Consider the following 21835-nt stretch of genomic DNA (forward strand, 5'->3'; position numbering starts at 1 on the left):
AATGCCAACTCGAGTAAAACAAAAAATAGGTGGAGCAGAAAGCAACTCTGGCAATTGGGGCACAAGAAGCGGCTAACTCCTCACTCCACTGGGGGGCAGGTTTCCTCAAACAGGCAGCGGGTTCAGAGAGGGACTGAGTGAGATTCCTCAGACATCATTCATCTGTGCTGGTCAGGACAGACAAAGGCCTGCCTGGATACCAGAGCTGCCCCTTTCCGCACCAGCGATGTCTATAGGCCCCCTGCCATCTGAATAGCCACCTCCATTACCAGCCACGTGGCTCCCCCTCGTGCTCTCCTTTCCCTTCAGTGGGACGCGGGGGCTATTCTCCCGCCTGAAAGGCCCAAATTAGTCAGCCGAGTCACAGCCTCCGAATGGACACAATGCCTCTGACAGGAGGGACCTCTCCAGAGCTCGGGACTCCAAGCTCATTTCCATCTCAATGGGGGTGGCTTTTCATCTCAACCCATTCCAACCAGGGCCATCCCAGTGAGGTCCCAGAGCTCATCGCAGGGGAGTCAGGGGCACAGGTGTGAGACAACAGCCATGAAAAGGAGGGAAACAAACTGCTTGGCAGCCTCACACTCCAGAGGCAAAAAAGCAGGCTCCAGCTGGAGCCTGACAGAGACAGAGGGAGGAGTGGGGGAGGGAGCAATCATACCCTAGGATCCTCCTGAGCCCACACTCCCACATTGTCCTGGGCTTCGGGGACACATTTGCCAGGCCCATTCTGCTGGGGAAACGCACAGAGAACCATATGGACCACCTTCAAGCTGAGCTCACACTCTTCCCTCTTCCAAGGTGGCTGCAGCTGGGTGTCAGGCCACAGCTTTGATGGAGGGGTGGAGGAACACCTACCTTCACTTGTCCCCTGGCTGATGTGGGATTGAGGGGATCGGGGACAGGAGGAGAATCCTAGGTTCAACTCTCCCTCAAGGGATGTCCCTCCTGGGCCCCTGCACTGATCTGAAGGAGCCGACACAGGCCGGGGTGGAAAGACCATTTGCTGGGATCATGTGGGAATTTTAAATCCCTGGATTTCAGGAAACACACAGATCTTCCCTCTGCTTTTTCCATCTCCCCCCTCCCTCCCACCCACCACCAGCATCTTCTGGCCTGTTCCACATGTGCCAATCACAAGCCCTGCCAGAGTGCTTGCAAGATGCAATCTCCAGCAGAACCCTCCACTCCCATGCTCCTGCGCAGGGATCCAACTGCATGCCCGGATCAGGGCATGCCCCCATGGTGGAGCTTGCTACCAGAAGAGAGGTGCTCTTCGCATCCAGTGGAAACTCAAGGAGCTAGCCAAAGGATTTGCCACAGCGGGCGAGTACTTTGGTCCATCTTGTCTAGGGACCTGCATTCAGCAGCGTCCAGTGCAGGCTGCTTCGAAGGAAGGCCAGAGGAGCTGAACAGGATGTGCATAAGGAGACCACTGCTTCCTGACACCTGGGGGGGATCATGGTCTGCCCTGTAGCAGCACATGCCGTCCTGTGCCAGGCTGCTAATGGCAGCATGGATGAAAGTGCTCATCCTTTTTCCAAATCCAACCATCGTGTTAGACCCAGTGACTCTCTGCAGTGACTGCAAATTCAACAGGCCCCTCCTTTGTGCCTACTGCAGCCACCTTACTGGCTGCTGTGCTGCCCAACTGGCACCCCCTACAGGTGATTTTGGCACATCACTGGAAGAGGGACTCATTGAGTTGAAGGCTCTGCAGAGATGCCCACTAAGTAGCTGAGACGCTAGGACCCGACGGAGCAGCCTCCTGCCTCAGAGGGTGTCGCACAGCTCTTTGCCTTGCTCCTTTCTCCTGGGGCTGATGAAGCACGGCTGCCTCTGATTTATAGCTCTGCCTCCGACCAAACCCGAGTGGCGAGGGACACAGGGAGCAGGGGAAGGGGAGGCACCAGAAGGCACATTCTCCCCTTCCCTGGGTCTATTGTCAACCTAAACATGGCAACAGCTCCCGCCAGACTCCAGCGAGAGGGATGATTTGCAGCCACTTGGTGCGATAGCTCACTGGAAGCAGGAGCGATGCTGCTGCATTTCTATCAATACTGTTCTGCTCCCGCGTGCTAGCAAGCTTCTGGGATGAGGACGGACACTGATCTCCCCACTCTTGCCAGTAAGGTCTGTGAGGTGCTTTAACACTATGCAGCAGCTGGAGGATGTTCCTTTGCCTCCTGCTGGGCACTCCATGATCTTTGCAAAGGCCTGCGCTGGTCCGTGGCAAGGTGAGCCAGAGGGCAGGGCACAGAGATGCAGGCGCATGTGCTCAGACACACCCAGGAGAACAGCGATGGCTGGCAGAACAGGCCGCACAGAAAGGAGAGAACAGCGCCTGAAATCACCACAACAAATACTAGGCCGTTTTAATATGAATTAGACACACCTGGGACTGGTACAGCACGGGGCTGAGAGTCAGGATTGAGGGGCATTGGCCAAGCCGTGTACAGGGGCCCAGTGCTGGAATAGTAGGGGGCTGCAGGTCAGGACTGACTGAGGGGCATCAGCAGAGCTGGGGAGAGGAGCTTGCCCAGCTCCTCGTTATAGAAAGCCAAGCTTGAGAGATAGGTCCATTTTACGTATCCCCAGTAGCGCAGGAGCTGTGCCAGGCCACCCCTTCCCTTCAGCGCTTGCTCCACAGCTTGGTCCCTCGAACTTTACTCATCTTTTTGCTCCTAATTACAGGCCCAGCCCTGCCCATACTCCCCATTGGCTATACAATCCCACTGGTTTCAGTGGGGGCAGGGGCAGACCCTCTCTCCCCCTCGCGCCCCTCCCTTCATGGTGATTAGTGTGTCAAGCAATCCAGGCCGCCCTTGGATGTTCTAATCTTGCTCCCTCTGGACCCTTAATTATTTTTATAGATCTTTGCTGAATTCCCTCCACTGTCTGCATCTTTCTGGGAACGTGGTGCCCAACACTGAACACAGCTGGGCTCACCACCGCCACAGAGAGGGACCATCCTCTTCCTGCTTTGGGGCGTGAGGGCCCAAGACAGAATGCAGTGTCCCAGCCAGGGATTCACCAGAGGTGTGGAGAAGGTGGGGGACTGCCCCCTCTGCTGTGGGGCATGAAGTCTCTCTGAATACAGCCCAAACTCACTGGCCTCTCTCGGTGCCATGCTGCCTGCTAGCTCCTCTTGTGCTTGCAGCTGGTGATCGGCCCAGGATCTCTTCATGCCTCCCCGACGAGTCCCCACGCTGCAGAGCGTCTATTTCCCTGGCTGTAGCAGCAGAAGAGACCGGGCACACGCAGGCTCCCAAAGCTTTGATCTGTCTCGACTCCATTGCTCCAAACCTCTGACAAATGTCACCTTCCCCCGACACCAAACCTGAGTGGCTGGGCAAAGCCTGGCGGGTGGAGTGGCCCCCTCTGGCAGCCAGCATTGGCTGATGGATGGCGATTCCGCGGTGCTCTGCTTCCAGACTTCGAAGTGAAAGGAGCAGAGGAGATGTGCAGGCTCAGCACTTTCTGAGAGGAGGGTTTTAGCAGGGCTTGCTGCTCCCCTCACACCGTGTCTCCGGCTGGCAGGGAGCCAGACTCAGAGCCCTGTTTCCTTCATTTCTTCACCTGTCTGCATTGTGCTGAGTACGGAACAGATGGGGAGAAAAGTTACAGCCCATGAATCAAAGGGCCCTGGCCAGCCGGGAGGGGGGCTGGGCGGAGCCTGTGACTGCACAACAGCCTCCCCTCCGTCCCCGGGGAAGGCCGTGCCATTAGTCACAGCGCCCTCCTGAAATGCCAGTAGCAATTCAAAAGGTCACTAAAGGGGATAGGGCAAAAAGGGGGCCACAGCAGCATCCCTGGTGAGGCAGGAGCAATAACCTCCAGCCTAGAGCTGTCAATCCAGCCAGTTCTCTGCCTCTGGTCAAGCAGGACGCACGGGGACTCTGTCCCACTGAGACACCTGAGGGTGGGAGCGGGCGGCTGCTGCCAGCCCTGTCTGTGGCCCCAGGGTAGCTCTCAGAGGCCAATGGTTCACAAGGAATTTCTGATTGTTTCCTCTAACAATGAAACATCCTGTTGGGAGCAGTTCGGCTGAACAAAGCCAGACGCTGTTGAGCAGCGAATAAGCCCCCTTCCTCACAAGCAGGAACCAGCCAATGCGCCCAGCAAAAGGGCCTAGCCCCCCTGGTGTGCTCCCCTGACCAGAGCCATGACCTGCTCTGGAAACTCCCTTCGCTGCTCCCCAATACCCAGCAGCTTAACAAGCCACAGCCCCGAGCCTCCACCCTGATTAAAAGGGCTGGAGCTTAAAGACTCCAGCGAGTGCTCCCGAGGGGGTGGGGAGCAGCCAAGAGATATTTGATGGATTCACTTTGGCAACGCTCAGCTACCTTGTCACGCCAATAAAATTACTGCTATTGAATGGAGAGAGGCAGACAGACAGCCAAGGCCCAATTCTTCACCGCAGGATTCGAGACACCCCCAGAGAAGTCAAGGGGATCTAGTGGTCTTCTGTAGTGGGAGAAGAGGGTCCCCAGAGAGAAGGGGACAGAGACAACATGAGAGAGAACTACAGAGTAGGGGAGAGACAGACAGAGAACAAAAGGCACTTGTGCAGCACAGACAGCTGGCTTAGCGATCTCCAGTCCGATGGCCCAGCTCTGTGCTGCTTGCTACACAGAACAAGCCCCAGGGCTGTGTGGGGAGGCTCCTTCCACATGAGAGCCATATGACATTCCAGACTCAAGTAGGGCAGCCCAGCACCCACAAGCCAAACCCTTGGGGCAGCTGTACAGGGGGGCAGAGGTGCGGTGATGGGAGCAGGGAATGTAAGGTTTTTTTAAAGCCTGTTCTAAACCCTTCTGGGATTTGCAAAAGGCAGTAATCCCATTGGGAGCAGGCGAGAGCAGCGCAGGCGGGTTGAGCCAGACCCTACTGCACACGGAGCATGCTATTCACCCAGGCCTATGGCAATCACAGGATTCCCCCACCCTACACGCTGCTGTGAGGTTAGGGAAGCCTCTCACACAAGGCATTGCCTGGGCCTGGCCTTGCTACAAGGAGACTGTCACTAGCAGCACTCCTCAAGGGAAGATTATGCCAGGCATTTAACCCATTCACCACTAGGCTCTTCCCCCACACTTGTTGGGCCTCCCCTGCCCATGAACCTTCAAGCGCAATCTAGGGAACGTCAGGACGTATCCAGTCTAGTTGGCAGGTGCCCTCTGCCTGGGCACACCTCAGCACATTCAGCAGGGCCCAGTGTTGAAACTGGGATTTCAGACAACAGCAACAAGACCCTCCTAACTAGCCCTCCCTGTAATACAGGAGCTTCAGCCGAGCTGTTGGGTCAGGACCTGCTATGATAAGAATAGTAGGGGGCTGACGGTCAGGACTCAGGGGCCGGGGCAGACACGGGGCAGAACAGCAGGAAATGCCCAAGGGGCCCAGAACAGCTACAGATCTACACCAGGCCCAAGAATGGGATTGACAGATCACTGCCAGATGAGCTGCCCACACAGGGGCCTTCCACACCAAAGCACTTTGTGCAGAGCTAGGGGCATAGCACGTGCCGCCAGGTCACCCCCACCTTTCCCTTAGCTCCCCAGTTGGTATGCAAGGGTGGTACAAGGCTGCTGAGAAGATGGGTTTGTCCACGTCAGCCCACACTGCTCATCCCAGAAACAGCAGGCACCAAGGCCAGGAGGTAAATGACCTTCACTTCCATCCATGGCCCAACGCTGGCTCTGAAGGCATCACCCAGCCCTCCTTCTCCCCTTTGCAATGGCTACGACTGCCTGCAGGGCAGGGGAAAGCAGAGTCACAAGGAGAGGTTAGCGCGTTTTTTACAAGTCCCAGGGGCTGGATTCCACATGTTGGACACACCAAGGTGAGTTTCTAGGAACTCTTAGTGTCTTAGCACTAAGCATTGTGTGACAGAAAAGGGCCCATGCAGCCAGCAGGGATAGGGAATGGGGCTGGAGCTCGCTGGATGCATGCCAAGGGGCGGCAATCCATGTAGCATGGTGCACTACCCAGGGCTGTGCCAGGCCATTTGGTCTGTGATCTCTGCCAGGCCTCACCCATTCAGAAGAGGCCCCAAAGGGTGCAATGGACGAGCCTCCAGAGATCTGGAGGATTAGTTCCGGCTAATCCTGTGTCTGTGCGTGTCTGATACCAAGAAAGGGAGGTGCACTGACAGCCGGGGGGGAGGGGATAGCTCAGTGGTTTGAGCATTGGCCTGCTAAACCCAGGGTTGTGAGTTCAATCCTTGAGGGGGCCACTTGGGGATCTGGGGCAAAATCAGTACTTGGTCCTGCTAGTGAAGGCAGGGGGCTGGACTCAATGAGTCCCTCTTCCAGTTCAAGGAGATATCCATAAAAAAAAAAAAAAAGGTGGATGCCAGCCCCAGACACTGGTGTGGAGCCACCTCCCCATCAAAGGCAAGGGTTCTGGCATGGCAATACAGCAGGGTTCCAGCTGATCCCTTCAGGAGGTAGCTTGGACAGGGCAGACACACACACTGCTTCAGCTGCTGAAAGGCCCAGCAGTGGCTGCTCTGCTAGGAGAGTGGGAAACCAAGCTGCCATTGGAGATCAGCAGCATCCCAGCTTCTCCCTTCAATCCCCACCACCATCTCAGTGTGACTGAGAAACACTTCTCTTGCGTCCTCTAAGCTGGATTGCATTCTCCAGGGAGACACCTTCTCCAGTGACCGCCACTGCCTGCATACAGATGGAGGAAGCGGCGGACTTCCCTCTAGAGCAGTGCCACTGAAGGACCTGCAGGTAGTAGTGGGGGCAGAAGGGACAAGATAAGGCACCTTTTCATACAGGCAACCGCCCCTGAGTGGCACCAGGGACCAGTCCCTGCCTCCCTCGGGGAGATGGCAGATGGGAAACAGCCTTGCTTAACCACCAGCGCCCTGTCCCGCCTCAGTCTCTGTGTACATTCTACCCCAGGAGTCCTCGCTACTCCTCTTTCCAGCCAGCAAAGCTGGGACACCCAGCACATGACAGACAGATGCCTTGCAGTCCCTGCCAAGCCTGTGGGGATAATTGTTGACCCACTGGGGATGGGAGAGGGAAGAGCATTGCAATGGGAAAACGTTTTGCTTTTAAATCACTGGGAGAAGATTGGTCTCTGGGAGCAGAATAGAGGCAAAGCTGCCCAGAGGGGAAGAAGGCGGAAGGGGGCGTGCCTGGCTTCCTGTCCTACCGCAGCAGCTTGGAATGCAGCAGGCGACTGATTCTTGCAAAGCCCTTGGCCAGAAGCACTTCCTCCTCCAAAGTCACCAGGGCCCCCACCTTCCAAACTAGCGTCATTCACACTGCAACCCTGCCAAGTGGTTCTGGGGGTTCCCCCACCTTTCCCTGGCCTCCCTCTGCCGCCCCAGCTTCTCTGAGGACCTGCAAATGCTGGAGAGAACGGGGGAGCTTGAGCCACGCATTCAGGTGGGAGATTCCATATCTGGAACCGTAAAGACAAAGCATCCACTGTGACCTCCTCCCCTCTCCCAGGTGAGACCAGCTCTCATCAAGTCAGTATCCTAGCAAGCATATGGCCATATCGCCCCATGCGGGCAGAATGGGAGCCCTTTGATCCTCCCCAGCACAAGGGATTGGGGGGCGGGGGGCAGGAAGAGTCCGTGTATATGTATTTAAAGGGGTCAGGATGACCACTTAGCATGAATAGATTAACAACAACAATAAAACAAACAAAGAAGATGAGCCAAAAAAAGCAGACGTGGGGCCAGCTCAGCTTCGCCTTCCGTGGGAGAGAATAAACAAGCTGCAGAGAGTGTGAGCTCTGAGGGGGAGCAGATTCCAGACACAGACGCTCCCTAATGCATTTGCACCAAGGGCCATCTGGGTTTGGGAAGGGAAGAGGGTTAAAGGGATTACAGTGGCGACCGGACAGGCAGATCTAGACAAAGAAACGTCCCCCAAAATCAGAGCTCAGCTTGCTGCGAGAGCCACTCAGTCTGACACCTCTTGATCCAAAGAGCATAGGCCTGGTCAGCCAGTCTCTCAACTGTGCCAGCCCTCAAACACTCCACTTTAACCCCGTTGTTGCCAGACTTCACTATTGCTTCTGAAGAACAGCAGCACTGTAGTGAGGATAGATCCTGCATAAAAGGGGCAAGGCAGGCCTTCAGCACCAGCCCAGCCAAGCCTACCCAGACCAGACTGATAGTGATTCCAAACCAGCCCAGCCCCTGCGAGGAAATTCAGGGAAGAGCACTAACCATGAACAAAGATTTGTGGGGCAGGACACAGAGCTAACCACATCTTGCTTGGCTCAGCAGGTGCTACGGAAGGGAGTGGAGATCAAGGAGGAAGGGTCCATGTAGGGTGGCCAAGGGAGTATCCGTTACACAAAATGTGATTAAATTAAGCAAAGGAAAATTTTGCTTGAATATCGGGAAATTTATTGGCCTGTCACACACCCTCTCCATAACAAGAGGTGTGAGCCCCATCACCGGAGACATATGAAAACCCTGTGGAATACATCCAAAGGAACAAACCTGCATTGGCAGCAGGAGGAGGAGAGTGCAGCAGGTGGGGAACACGTGCCTCAAGTGCCCAACATCATTGCATCTGGGCACATATGATAATCCTTTGCCCGGTTCTCATGCTTTCTACCTGAGCAGCTCAAAGCGCACCAGAAACTTTAATAAATGAGACCTCATTGGTAAGGTGGGGAAAATGAGAGAGCGAGAGAAAAAGGGTTTTCCCACGGTCACAAAGCATGGCGGGGATGAACGACACGGGACACAGAACTCCTTGTCCTGACTCCCAGACCTGTGCTTGACCAAAGAGACCATCCTTCCCCTCTAACAGATCTTTCCCAACCTTAATGTGTACAAAACCATTTAAGAGTCTGGCTTGAAAAATCCACTCTTCCCCCCCTCCCCCGAGTGAGGAACAGGAACCTTCCCCTGAGGAATGGAGGGGCTGGAGGCCTAGGCCAGAGACTCCCACTAAATCCAAGCTTTCAATTAAAGCAATTAAAAAAGTGTTTCTCATTCCTGACTGAGAAGACAGTCCTTCCGAGTGAGGCACAATGCAGCACGGTCCTCTCCCTGAGTCTGCAGACAGACAGCTCCAGGGACTCTTCTCTGCCCAGTCGTTTCCCAAGCTGGCACGAGCAATTCACAAGGCTTTGTCCATTTTCGCTGCCGCTCTTTGGATCCCTGTGGGCAGCCAGGAAACTACAAGATTTAGGTTAGTTTTGCTTTGCCACTGCTGCTTGGGAAAGCTCTGAGGAGAGCCAGGCACAGAGGCCTAGGCAGTAAGCACATGGGACCCAGCCTGAGAGACCTCAAAGGGGCCTGGTTTTCAGAGAGTGGGTGCTCAGTGCTGTCTGAAAACAAGGCCCTTCATTAAGGTGTGCACCAGGGTCACTAGTCACTTGGAAAATCTTGGCCTGGAGCTATTCATGGGAGAGGAGGCTAAGGATGGGATAGAGCAGGGGTTCTCAAACTGGGGGTTGGGACCCCTCAGGGGGTCGCAAGGTTATTACATGGGGGGTTGCGAGCTGTCAATCTCTACCCCAAACCCCGCTTCATCTCCATCATTTATAATGGTGTTAAATATATTTAAAAGTGTTTTTAATTTATTATGGGGACTCACACTCAGAGGCTTGCTATGTGAAAGGGGCCACCGTAAAAAAAGTTTGAGAACCACTGGGATAGACCAACGGAGGCCCGCACATTTACCCCTCCACTCAAACAGGCCTGGCAAGCTAATGGGGAAAGGGACAGGAGAATGGGAACACCACCAGACATACAGCAGCCAGGAAGTGGGGCAGAGATGCACATCTCCTGCACATGACCCCTGGCAGCAGCAGAGCGGTTGGGGAAAGGTAGGTAGTGGATCCACCATCCCAACGGAGAGGAGGCTCGGGGGGAGGAACAAAGACACACTTCCTTCTAGCAGCCTAGAAGAGAGGGAGGACGCTACAGTTATCTGACACCCGCTATCCAGAGGCTGATATGGAAGATGGAGCCCCTGAGCAGGCTCTGGGAATAGCAACTCGATAGGAACTCCAGCATCCTCGCCTGTCCCAACAGCCACAGATCAGTGGGTGGACTTCTCACCAGGGCACTAGCCCTGGGCCTTTCTGATATGGCCTCACTTGCCCTTCACATCCACCTTGAGCTAGGCAGTGCCTGGTACATCCTTCAAGCCCATTTGCAGGTAAAGGAATAAAGCTGTTAAGCCACTATGTACCCGACAGGGAAGGAAAAGGGCTCCCCAACACCACCTCCCACCTCTGCCCAATGCACTGGGGAGAGCAAGGAAGCTGCTGTGTACAAACCCTCAGCCAGCAGAAACCCTCCCCCACTTCCCATTAACCGCCTCTAGGATCCCACAGCCTCTGTTATAAATCACCTGCTTCCCTGAACTTTGGGCCCAATCCTAATCCCACCACTGGGCCAAATTCTGCTCTCACTGACTGTGGGATATATCTGGAGTAACTCTCGCTCCCCTCTCGCCCCCCTTCCTACCAGTGGCCCCAGAGAAGCCATCCAAACTCCTATCCTGAAAAATACAAATTAAGACCCCAAAGCCCTTGGATCCCAACTAAACCCCTTCCAAAAGGTATTCACAGCTTAATCTTCCTCATCCGAGTGACAAGCCGGCTCCCTAAAGCCCCGAGCCTGCGGCAAGGAGGCAGCAGGGCACCCGCTCTTAGCCCGCCTCATCTCCCTCGTCAGTATTTCTGGGGACTCCGGCAGATTAGGGGCTATTGTAAGCTTAGGGCCAGCTGGCTGCTGAATGTCAGAGCTGATCCTACCTCCCCAACAAGTCAGGTGGCACCCAACGCTGTGTCAACCAAGGGGGCCACACTGGGGCTTAGCAGAAGCCCTAGGGCAATGCCTAATTTGCATCATGTGGAACAGATGGCAGACACTGTTCCTAGCATGGAGAGGTGGCCCTGTGGGACTACAAGTCCCAGTACGCAATGCTCCATCTTGATCTGAGATGTACGCTTGGGCAACTGTGGTAAGCAAGAGTTACAAGTAATGGTGCATTTTTTGTTCATGCCCAATAAGCTTATAGCTCCTGGTGCATTTTTCACATGAACACTGTGTATGCATTCGGCATGTGCATATAAGCATCAGTTGGAGATACATGTTTGCATGAGCAAATTAAGTGCATCAGTGAGCACAGTTTTGCAGCTGCGCATGTGGCTTTTTGCACATCAGGCCCATAATGTCCCACTTTGCAGGAGCGTGAGACAGTCCCAAGGAAACCATGATTGTCCAGTGAATGTCGAGAGGGGTCAGCAACTGCCTGACAAGAGCCAGAGTTAGGAATCAAATCTCATTTGCATTGTACAGAGCAGATTTGCTTTGGAAACCACCAAGGAGAATAAAGAGAGACAAAAAGATCAACCCTCAGTGTCACTTCCCTGGTTCTAAAAATCCAGTAAATCACAGGGTAAAACCCACAGGTCTCTGATAGGCTACAGCAGAGACCGGGGAGAACTAAGAGGAAGTAGCTTGCATCCAAAACTGGCAGTATTCGGGAAGATCATCCCCCAGTTACTCATCCTGGCAATGGCAAAAATTACCCAGAGAACACACAACAACCCCATGACTGTGGAGAACAGACAGCACGAGGGTACTTGCACAACATTTCAGAGACTGGGCCTTCCAAAGATAGCCATGTGCCTGGTGACACAGCAGGGAAATCACCAGGCAGAGCCAACTTGTTTGGGGTTTCAATGGCTTCGTCTGCTCCACGCAGCATCCCATTCCTGCCAGATCTCAGTCCTGTACTCTCTGCTGATGCGCCTCACTCCTGACTTCAATACATCCTGCAAGTCCAGTCCTGGGCTCCCCACCACACAGCTGTGCCAAGGCTCCTAAATCCTGACCCGCAACCCCCCTGCTAGTGCAATCCTCAGAGTCCGGTCGTACAAGTCACCTCCTACTGTAGTTGTATCACCATTATAAACATCTATTCCCAAACCTGACAGTCCTGCCATCCACTGCCAGTTACTCCCCTCCCCGCCTGCCCTAGGGGCTCGGCACCGTTCAAGCCAGCTCCTGTGCCGGAAGGCGGACTGGGCTCCTTATCAGTCAGTGGGAGAGGATGATTCCGAGTGCGACACAATCCTCCTGCCTGTGCAGAGCCAAGAAGAGGGGGCAAGGGGTGAAGGGAAACAAGGGGGGACAGGATGGGGAAGTGCAGGTCAGGGAAGAGGCTACAGCTGCAACAGCAACAGGTGCTGACCAGCAGCCTATCCTCTGAGAGGCAACTGTTTGCAGCCTGTCTAGGAAGCCCCTGCAAGCAAGCCAGCCCGCGTGACCCTTTCCTGGGACAAAGGAGAGTTCTGTCTGCAGGCGACAGCCTGGGCAAGTGCTTGGAGCTGCCATCCAGAGAATGTGCAAACAGAGCAGTGACTCTCCCCACCCTCACCCCCTCAATTCCGGATGGCGAAATCAGCATCCTCTTTAACCCGGCATCCATTGCAGGGCTCCTGGAAATGCTAGCAGAAGCATCCGTCTGTCCAGGGCGAGCTCTTAGGTTGCTCAGACCCAGCTTGGCCAGCTGAGCTTTGGGCAGGGAGCAGGATGTTCACATGCAGGCAATGGGGTTTCCCTGGACACAGAAACGTCCCACAGACACCAGCACACTTGTGATCTTGGGGACTTTCACTACACGGTCATGTTATTGTGGGGTCTAACCCAACACGCTGTGCAGGGGTTGGGGAGTGTTATTCACTAATGCAGCCACATGACTGCTCCACCCGCAGCAGCAGCAACCGGACTGCTGAATGGGTTATGTCACGTTGACCTCATCACCACCACAGTGATGCAGCTACCTCTTTATAGAAAGTTACCAGGAGGTTAAGGGTGGTGACTGCCTGAACTGGACCCAGGAACTCAGGTGGGTCTGCAGCTCAAGCTGGCATCTGTGCTAGCTGGATGGGAAAGGCATGTCAGCACCACATCACGTTGTGGCAGGTGCTCCACATGCCCTAGGAGGCAGCCCATTCTGGGGCAGAAGGCAGCCCATTCTGGGGCAGGGGACACCCGCCCCCCCCTCCCCATTTCTAGAGAGCTTGCTGGGAAAGCAGCCAGTGTCTGCTGATGGGCACGCAGTCTAGACCACGTGCCACACGCCCCCACCAGCTCTTGTGAAGAAAGGCTGGGCTCATTTGGGACAGGACCCAGGAGTTTGCCAACCAGATCCCATGCTAACACACTGCAGGGCTGAGAAGACAGCTGGGGATGGAACTGCTGGACAAGACCGCCTGCCAAGCATGCAGGGGAAGGAGGCAGACAGCATGGCTTAGACTTGGCATTTCTCTCCCACTGTGCCCCACATTCCAGCAGGACAACAGAGGCTTCACCTCCCTCAGGAGGGGAGAGAAACCCGAGAGGGGAAGGGGATTATCCAGCAACGTGGTGCCAAATGTAGCTACTTGCCAAGGTGACAAGGGAACATTGGAGCAAGCTCATGGCTCCTAAGAGATGGGCAGGTGCTGGGCAAGCTCGCAGCCATACGGATGCCCCTCGATCCCCCCCTGGAGCACCCCTGCTACCCAGTCCTGGACTCCCCAACAGCTCTGCCAATGCCCCTCAATCCCACCTGCCTGGCTAAGGGCCTGATCCTGTGAGGAACTCAGTGAGAACTAAGGAAGCTCAGTACCCTGCAGTGAAGAGAGGCAAGCTGAACCATGCCCCTGGCACACACTCCCCTCCCCACTGCCAACACAACACACAGATGCAATACCCTCTGGGCAATAACACCACCCTTCTCTGTTGCTCCATAAAGCCCATTGGCCAAAGCACATCAGCACCACGAAGTAGGACAACACTGGAGGAGGACAACCTATAACCCACTAACCTACCACTTCAGGAAGTCCCGCCTTCCTTCCAGGAAGTAGGTTACAGCTGGCCTGCCTGGCAGGTACATATATAAAGGGGAGGCAGGCACCAATGGTATTAGTCCAATTTAATTCTTCCAGGTTTCCCCACGATACATTCAACCTCCTGCAAGGGGCAACTGGTGCAACCCCCACAGGGTTGGGGCATGAAAATCCAGGGCTTTAAGCAGCAGGAGGTCAGAGGAGACGTGTACCACCTGCATGCCTGTGTTCCCCTCATCCCATACCCTCAAGCTAGTGGCTACTTCTCTGGGTGGGGCTCCCTGAGTGCACTCTCTGCCACCCAGCATGGGTTACAGAGTCACCTACACAAGGCTTTCTTCCTCACTCTCCAGAGACTCTACTGGGGAAGCAAGCGCACCACCTATCCCGCTCTCCCTCTCACCCAATGAGCCAAATCTCCCAAGCAGACTCAGCCTCCAGAAAACAGACTGCTTGAGACTTGAGCCAGCGCTGCTCCAACTCCAGATGGCTGGAGGGATTCTCTCCCTGCTTCAGCTGCAGAGACAGCCAGCGGCAGGGTCCAGTTACACCGGGCTCCCCAGGAAGATCAGGTAACTGCTGAGGCAGCACTTTCCCCATCCTCCAGGTCCAGCAAGACAGGCCCAGCTGGGGGAAGCTGAGCTCTCTATGTCGCGCCCCCCACAACGCCCACACCAATGTTCCAAGGTTAGAGTAGGGGACATGGGACACCCCTCCCCTGCACACACTCAGCAGCCTTCAGCACAGGAGCCCTGAAGGTGCAATGGTTGAAAAAAGATCCACCCTCCCCCAAATGAGAGGTACTCCCTCAAACCTTCAGAGCCCTCTGCTTCCCCCTACTTACATTTCTGGTTGCCCCCGACTGGGCTCAGTAGGGTGAGCTTCCAAAGCCAGCTGAAGCCCAGGTTTTATTGTTATTGTACCAATATCTGGGTGGATTTTGTTCTGGTGATGGATGCTGGATTGGCAGCCCTGGAGATTGAGGGCTTCTAGCCAAAGAAGAGGTCAAGATCCCCACACATCCTGAAGCACACAATAATCCGACTACTGAAAAAAAACCATTGCTCCACACGAGAGACCTCACCTACCACTACAGCCCTTTCTAAGCAATCCAGGAGCTGGCAAAGCATGGTCTCCAAGGTCTCCTGTCAGCAGGCACAGCCCTGCGTCCCGCAGAGTCAGAGCAAGGGACACCAAGAGCACATGCTGCTCTGGTGGCCAACCTCCCTCATCCATTGACAAGGAAAGTCCAGCCATGCTCATCTTGCTGGGCCTTTTCGTGTCATCTGAGATCCTTGATCTCCAAATACCCCCGCAGCTGGGGAACGGAAACACACTGAAATGCCTTGGGTCCTTCCTCCAGGAGAGCACCCAGAGAGACGTCATGGGTAACCGCTCTTCCACCTCCAAAGCCTTCACCTGCAGAGCCCCACGATGCTCACTCCTCTCCCCCTTATTACTCAACACCCAGACAGACCCTGGCAGAGTTGGTGAGACAACACAGGCCAAAGTGCCAGCAGTACGCAGACAACACCCGCCTCTATGGCAAATTCCCATCACACACACACAGCACAAGCTCCCAGCTGCAACGATGACATGGGTGACCAATGAGGCTGCCTCATGATGAGTGCAGGAGCTGGGACTCCCCTGGGGAGGATCTGGACTGTGAAACCTGCTCCCATGGGGGTAAGAGCGAGCACAGACCTCGTTGCTTTCAGAACTAAATGCAACATTCCCACCTTCTGCCTTGCCTGCCTGCTAGAATTTTTTTTTTCAAATTGTAAGCAAACCCTCGCTCCTCTCTTACCAAAGAGACTATTTCCTCTGCCTCTGGGGGAGAGCAGAAAGGAGGCACAGAGAAGGAGGAAGCGAGTGCTCTTCTCCTTTTAAAAACCCTACAAGGTGCTCTGATGCAATGGCGATGGACCCTAGAGGACAGCCTAAGGAGAAACATCCCCTCCACTGTCCCATCAGTGCGTCCTAGCCTGGCGGGAGGGGAGTCCTGTCCTTGGCCTCTCAGAGGAACAGGCCCACCAAGGCTGTGATGAGGAGACCTGCCCACTGGAAATGGGACTGAGAACCACCTGTTTGTTTCCCATCAAACCCCACTTTGTTTCCTTAAGCCCTAACGGGCCAGAGCCCATCACACCCAGTGGGCCATGGAGCAGCAGGGGCTCTGACACTATGGCTGCAGACGGGCAGAGTGAAGCAAATGGAAAGAAAGGAGAGACTCCACATGAACACGAGTCACACTCGCGGGTCTGAAGTACCAAAATCACCTCAGGGCTCAGCAGGACCAGCCCTGCATCCTCTGTTATCCTGAGGGGGCTGCCCAGAACCAGGGGGGCTGCCCATGTGCCTCAGGTGGGCACTCTCTCTAGCTACCACCACAGCAGGGCCACAGAAGTCGCAGGAAGAGGGGGAGGGAAAAGTTAGATGAAGACGCAGGAATGAAAACAGAGAAAGACCTGGCACCTCAGGGAGAAATTTGCCAGACAAATAGCAATCGTCAGGTTCCAGGGATAATAACTGGATGTGTAACACTGTCTCAGTGGCTTCATGAATCCTCCTCCCACACTTCCCTCCCCTCCCTCTGCACCACACTGGCACAGACCTATTTAAAACCTGCAATTTGGAATTCAATAGCAGGAGAGGCTGGTGGAAATGCGACACCAGTCACTTCAGCTCCCTTATTGATCGGGAAGGGAGGACAAGCTGCCTCCGGCAGCAAGCCTCTCACAATCCATGCCAACTCGCTAGCGACCCCGATGCCTCCTCTGATGGAGGAGATGATGTCGAGGAGGAAGGAAACTGAAGGAGAGAAAGGGAAATTGAGACTTCGGAACAGATGAAGAAACCCAAGGGTTTCGGGAAGCCTCACTCACTGAGCATCCTACAAGAAGTGTGGTCTAGATGTAGGAGCGGAGGGCAGATCGCAAGGACCCTTAGGTTCTATTCCTGGATCTGGCACCGGCTCACTGTGTGACTTTGGGCATGTCCCTAACCTGCTCTGTGCCTCAGTTTCCCCATCTGTAAAACTGAGATAAGGATACTGACCCAACCCAACAGGGCTGTGTGAGGTGTCTTCATTCACTAATGCTCATGAAATGCCTTGAGATCCTCTGACAGAAGGAACTACGGATAATGGGTTGGATTCAGACATGGTGGAAGCAAGAGCACTTCCACTGGAGTCCATGCAACTGTCCCCACTTACAGCAAGACTGAATTTGGCCCAATATGTGCGGAGGGTCACAATCTCTTCCCCTCCCCAGTACTGCAGGATTGCACCTTGAACTCCAAATCGTGGACACAAGCCCAGAGCTGCCTCCTGGATTCTCCCTGCACCACCTGGGGTCACAGCTTTTCTGTGTGGGCCCCTTTTTTTCTTGGGTTTATTCAGTATCCGGGGTTCACAACAGATGCCACCAGACCAGGGATGGGGAAGGATCCTAGATAGAGGAGAGGACAGTGATCAGGAACAGGGAGCATGGATTCACCAAGGGCAACTCATGCCTGACTAACCTAATTGCCTTCTATGAGGAGATAACTGGTTCTGTGGATGAGGGGAAAGCAGTGTTATTCCTTGACTTTAGCAAAGCTTTTGATATGGTCTCCCACAGTATTCTTGCCGGCAAGTTAAAGAAGTATGGGCTGGATGAATGGACTATAAGGTGGATAGAAAGCTCAACGGGTAGTGATCAATGGCTCCATGTCTACTTGGCAGCTGGTATCAAGCGGAGTGCCCCAAGGGTTGGTCCTGGGGACGGTTTTGTTCAATAGCTTCATTAATGATCTGGAGGTTGGTGTGGACTGCACCCTCAGCAAGTTTGCAGATGACACTAAACTGGGAGGAGTGGTAGATACACTGGACGGTAGGGATAGGATACAGAGAAACCTAGACAAATTAGAGGATTGGGCCAAAAGAAACCGGATGAGGTTCAACAAGGACAAGTGCAGGACGGAAGAATCCCATGCACTGCTACAGACTAGGGACCGAATGGCTAGGTAGCAGTTCTGCAGAAAAGGACCTAGAGGTTACAGTGGACGAGAAGCTGGATATGAGTCGACAGTGGGCCCTTGTTGCCAAGAAGGCTAACGGCATTTTGGGCTGTATAAGTAGGGGCATTGCCAGCAGATCGAGGGACGTGGTCATTCCCCTCTATTCGACATTGGTGAGGCCTCATCTGGAATACCGTGTCCAGTTTTGGGCCCCACACTACAAGAAGGATGTGGAAAAATTGGAAAGAGTCCAGCGGAGGGCAACAAAAATGATTAGGGGGCTGGAGCACATGACTTATGAGGAGAGGCTGAGGAAACTGGGATTGTTGAGTCTGCAGAAGAGAAGAATGAGGAGGGATTTGATAGCTGCTTTCAACTACCTGAAAAGGGGTTCCAAAGAGGGTGGATCTAGACTGTTCTCAGTGGTACCAGATGACAGAACAAGAAGAAATAGTCTCAAGTTGCAGTGGGGGAGGTTTAGGTTGGATATTAGGAAAAACTTTTTCACTCGGAGGGTGGTGAAGCACTGGAATGGGTTACCTAGGGAGGTGGTGGAATCTCCTTCCTTGGAGGTTTTTAAGGTCAGGTTTGACAAAGCCCTGGCTGGGATGATTTAGTTGGGGACTGGTCCTGCTTTGAGCAGGGGGTTGGACTAGATGACCTGCTGAGGTCCCTTCCAACCCTGATATTCTATGATTCTCAATGGGCCTCTCCCCACACCAACCCAGAAGCCAGTTTCACACTCATCATGATTTCAAATCCCCAAATTGACTGGCAAAGGGGTCTCGAATCCAGCAGTCTGGTCTCTGTCCTGCCACCAGCCAGTATGGGAGGCTGGATTAGAGACCTGGGTGCTGCCTTTGATGCTGGGCTTTGGCAGTCAGCAGAGATGGGGGAGCAGCAGAGATCTCGCTGAGCTCAGCACAGCACATGTATGCATTACACCATGATGGCTAGGACCCCTTGGGGCTGTTCAGCTCTGCTGGAGCCAAGCCAAGGAGACTGGGGAGAGGGCTGTGCAAGCAGCTCTGTCTAACCCCCACTCACAAACAGAGGGCTCCCCTCTGCCAGCACTGGCCCCACGCAGGCTGACACCAGTATAATGACTTAACCACACTCCTAGTTCAGTCCTGAACTGGCCTTGGGCCAATCACTGCATTTCCGACCCAGTGAACCAGAAATCAGCACCTCAGCAAAAGTCTGCTTCCTCCAGCACTTCTATAGGGGTGAAGGGATTTGTGCCATACACACCAGAGTGGAAACAGCTGATCACAGACTAGTGGCCCAGAGGAAACCCACACAGGTCAAGTCCAACATACTGTACACAGGGAGATAGAGAGGCAGCAGGGTCTAGTGGCTAAAGCAAGGGATCAGGGGCCAGGAACTCTGAGCGCTGCTCCTGGCTCTGCCACTGGCCTTGGCAAGTCACTGTGTCTCACTGGCCCTCAGTTTCCCCATCTGCAAAACGGGGAATACACAGGGACCATCTCCTGAGATAGAGGGGCTAGAAGAACACTTAGCTCATGTTTGTGCAGCACGTTGAGTCTCCAAACCCCTAGGTAAAAGCACCAGGCCTTCTTTGTGCATAATGTCCCCACTAGCCTGAAACCCTTCCCCACCTCACCGAAGGTGGGGGGGGGGGAGGCCTGCAGCCCCCTCTAATTTAATCCCCCTATTAACTTGGCTATGTAAACACCGACCCCAAGGGAGCGTGTGGTCTGCCTATCACATTGCCAATTCATGCAAGGAAACAGCTGCCAATGGCTTCAGGCCTCCCAAGGGGACTATTGCACGGCCCAATGCCAGTGGACCCCACCCTGCTGGCAAACGTGGTGCTTCCACCCCCCACTGCACCACATCTCCAAGGAGCTGCCTTTGCTTCTACATACCAGTGAGTCATTTTAGAAAAGGAGGAATTTTAGCTGGGAAACAAAGACGCCAAAAGGAGCTCAACATTCAAGCCATTGATCCCCAGGGCCGGGTAGCAGGTAGGCCCAAGTGGCTGTTTCTCCGGGCTCTGGAGGAATGAACGGGGCTGGGTGCTCCAGCTGAGTCCTGCACTTCAGGCCTCCGGCAGGACTGTACCAGGACCCTCAACATGACTTTGCCTGGCGGAGGATGCAGTTCATGTGCACTGTGTTTATACAGGGAAGATTCAGCTGTAATTATAGGAATGTTGTTGTGATAACAGGAAATCCATGCCTCGTGAGGCACAGACTTATTTGCTAATTGCCACCAACAAGAAGCCTTTTGTGTCGCTGGGGAAGAGAGGTCTCCCCCACATTGTGGGATTTTGCCCACAGATGGCTTAGGTCAGCCAGGCTGGAGCACGCTGCAGCCCCAAAGAGAACTCCCCTTCTACGGAAGCTTATCAGATTCCTTCAGCTCCCACCGTGGAGCAGTGCCATCCACCTCAGGGCTTTCCCAAGACAGAGGCTGCAGCAGGGCCTAGCATGGCATGGGGATGGGAGCTTAACGATGCTAGCAATGCAGGCAGGGAAGCAACCTCACTTCTACACTCACGGTCTAAGAAACATGTCACCCCCCTCTGGGGTCACATCACCCAGCCGAATGGGACAGGGATGAGGCCTGGAAATGCCTAAGCTAAAGCACAGGTGCTATGGCAAGACGAAAGCTCTCCCCCTGCTGATCTTCTGAGTAGACCAGCCTGGGCCAAAGGCTATTTGCCCTGGAGGACTGACCCTGCCTGACGAGATTTCAGGCCTTTCCCTCTCCATTCCATCTCATTTCAACCATTTGGGCCCAATTCAGGACTTAAGGCCAACAGTGAGGAGGGATTTCTGAACTCAAGAAGAGCCAAGAGAAGGAGCTTCGTCCAGCCCAAGAAATGCCAGCTCACACGTGCCAGCACTGCCACCTGGCAAGAGGGCAGAGACCAACGAAGCACCACAGGCATCAAGTCACCAGCGCATACACAACCCATGCACAGCCCCTCTCAGGTCAGTGGCAAAGCAATCCAATGATAAAAGCACACAGGGTATAGAGGGAAACCACCAGTACTGGGATACCTTGTGAACCCAACACCCCAGCCCTAGGAGAGACTGTGCGAAGGGAACTCCCACTAACACTGCTGACTGGGACTTGAATCGGGGGGGACGGGGGGTTGGGAGTTTTCCCATTTTATAATCCTGCCATAAACAAATTGCTTTAATAAATATGCCTGGTGGACAAGAGCGAAGGAAACTGGCCTTCGTCGATGCTGCCACTCCCCATCCTGCATACACCATTCACGCCTCAAAACACAGCACTGAAATCCTGCCCCAAAGGAGGTAGTCAGCCAACCAGCCTCCTCACCCCCGGCCCAGTAGGCTGCCTACCTTTTTGATCCTGCCACTCCGTGTGCCGGTGAAGACCACCGTGTGTCCCCGGTAGTCATAGGCAGCCACCGAGGTCATGCCATCCTCCTTATCCACAAAGAGCGCTGTCCCCTCGATGGTCACCGTCCCGCCCAGCGGCTGGTTAAAATCCTGGCCACAGAAATAGTCGTCAATCTGCAGAGGCTGCCAGAGAAGAAGGGAATGAGAGAGATGAGCCGTTTGTCAATACATCGACACTGCTTAAACTGCTGTGTGCAAGGGGGACTGAGCTGCTGACTTAGAGCAATAACGAAGTGAGGAAATGATAGGAGCCCCCCTTAGCTACCTCTGGCTCATTCCTGCCCCAGATCCAGGGCAGCCAAGGAAAACAGGGAAACTCCATCACTTAGGGGCATGATGAGGGGTCAGGGCAGCAGATAGGGGCTTGCCTCAGATTGCTTAGAGGCTGCTACGAGGCATGGGGGTAGCCAGGAGCTCTGCGTCCCCCTCTCTCTCCCAGGGATTGCCCCTGGGTGCGGCAGGAAGCTGTAGTCTCAGAAGCAGTTGGGAGCTCACACACAGCAGCCTGGTACCAGACATACCCATAGCTATGCCCAGGCATGGATTCACAGATTAGCCCTGGGGCGCCAGGAAACCAGAGAGGTGGGAACCTC

At 54.4% G+C, this 21835-nt stretch overlaps 1 protein-coding gene across 2 annotated transcripts in view; it reads right to left on the minus strand.

Annotated features, from left to right (window-relative positions):
* PLXNA1 (plexin A1) overlaps positions 1–21835 on the minus strand; it is a 265426-nt gene that overhangs the window by 195858 nt on the left and 47733 nt on the right. For both annotated transcript variants that reach the window (XM_026650270.2, XM_026650272.2), the window contains exon 3: positions 21183–21365. In XM_026650270.2, coding sequence (XP_026506055.1) covers positions 21183–21365 — 183 coding nt within the window. The remainder of the gene's footprint in view (positions 1–21182; positions 21366–21835) is intronic.

The sequence above is a fragment of the Terrapene carolina genome, unplaced genomic scaffold (assembly GCF_002925995.2).
Source record: "Terrapene carolina triunguis isolate 2854851 unplaced genomic scaffold, T_m_triunguis-2.0 Scaffold89, whole genome shotgun sequence".
Lineage (NCBI taxonomy): Eukaryota > Metazoa > Chordata > Testudines > Emydidae > Terrapene > Terrapene triunguis.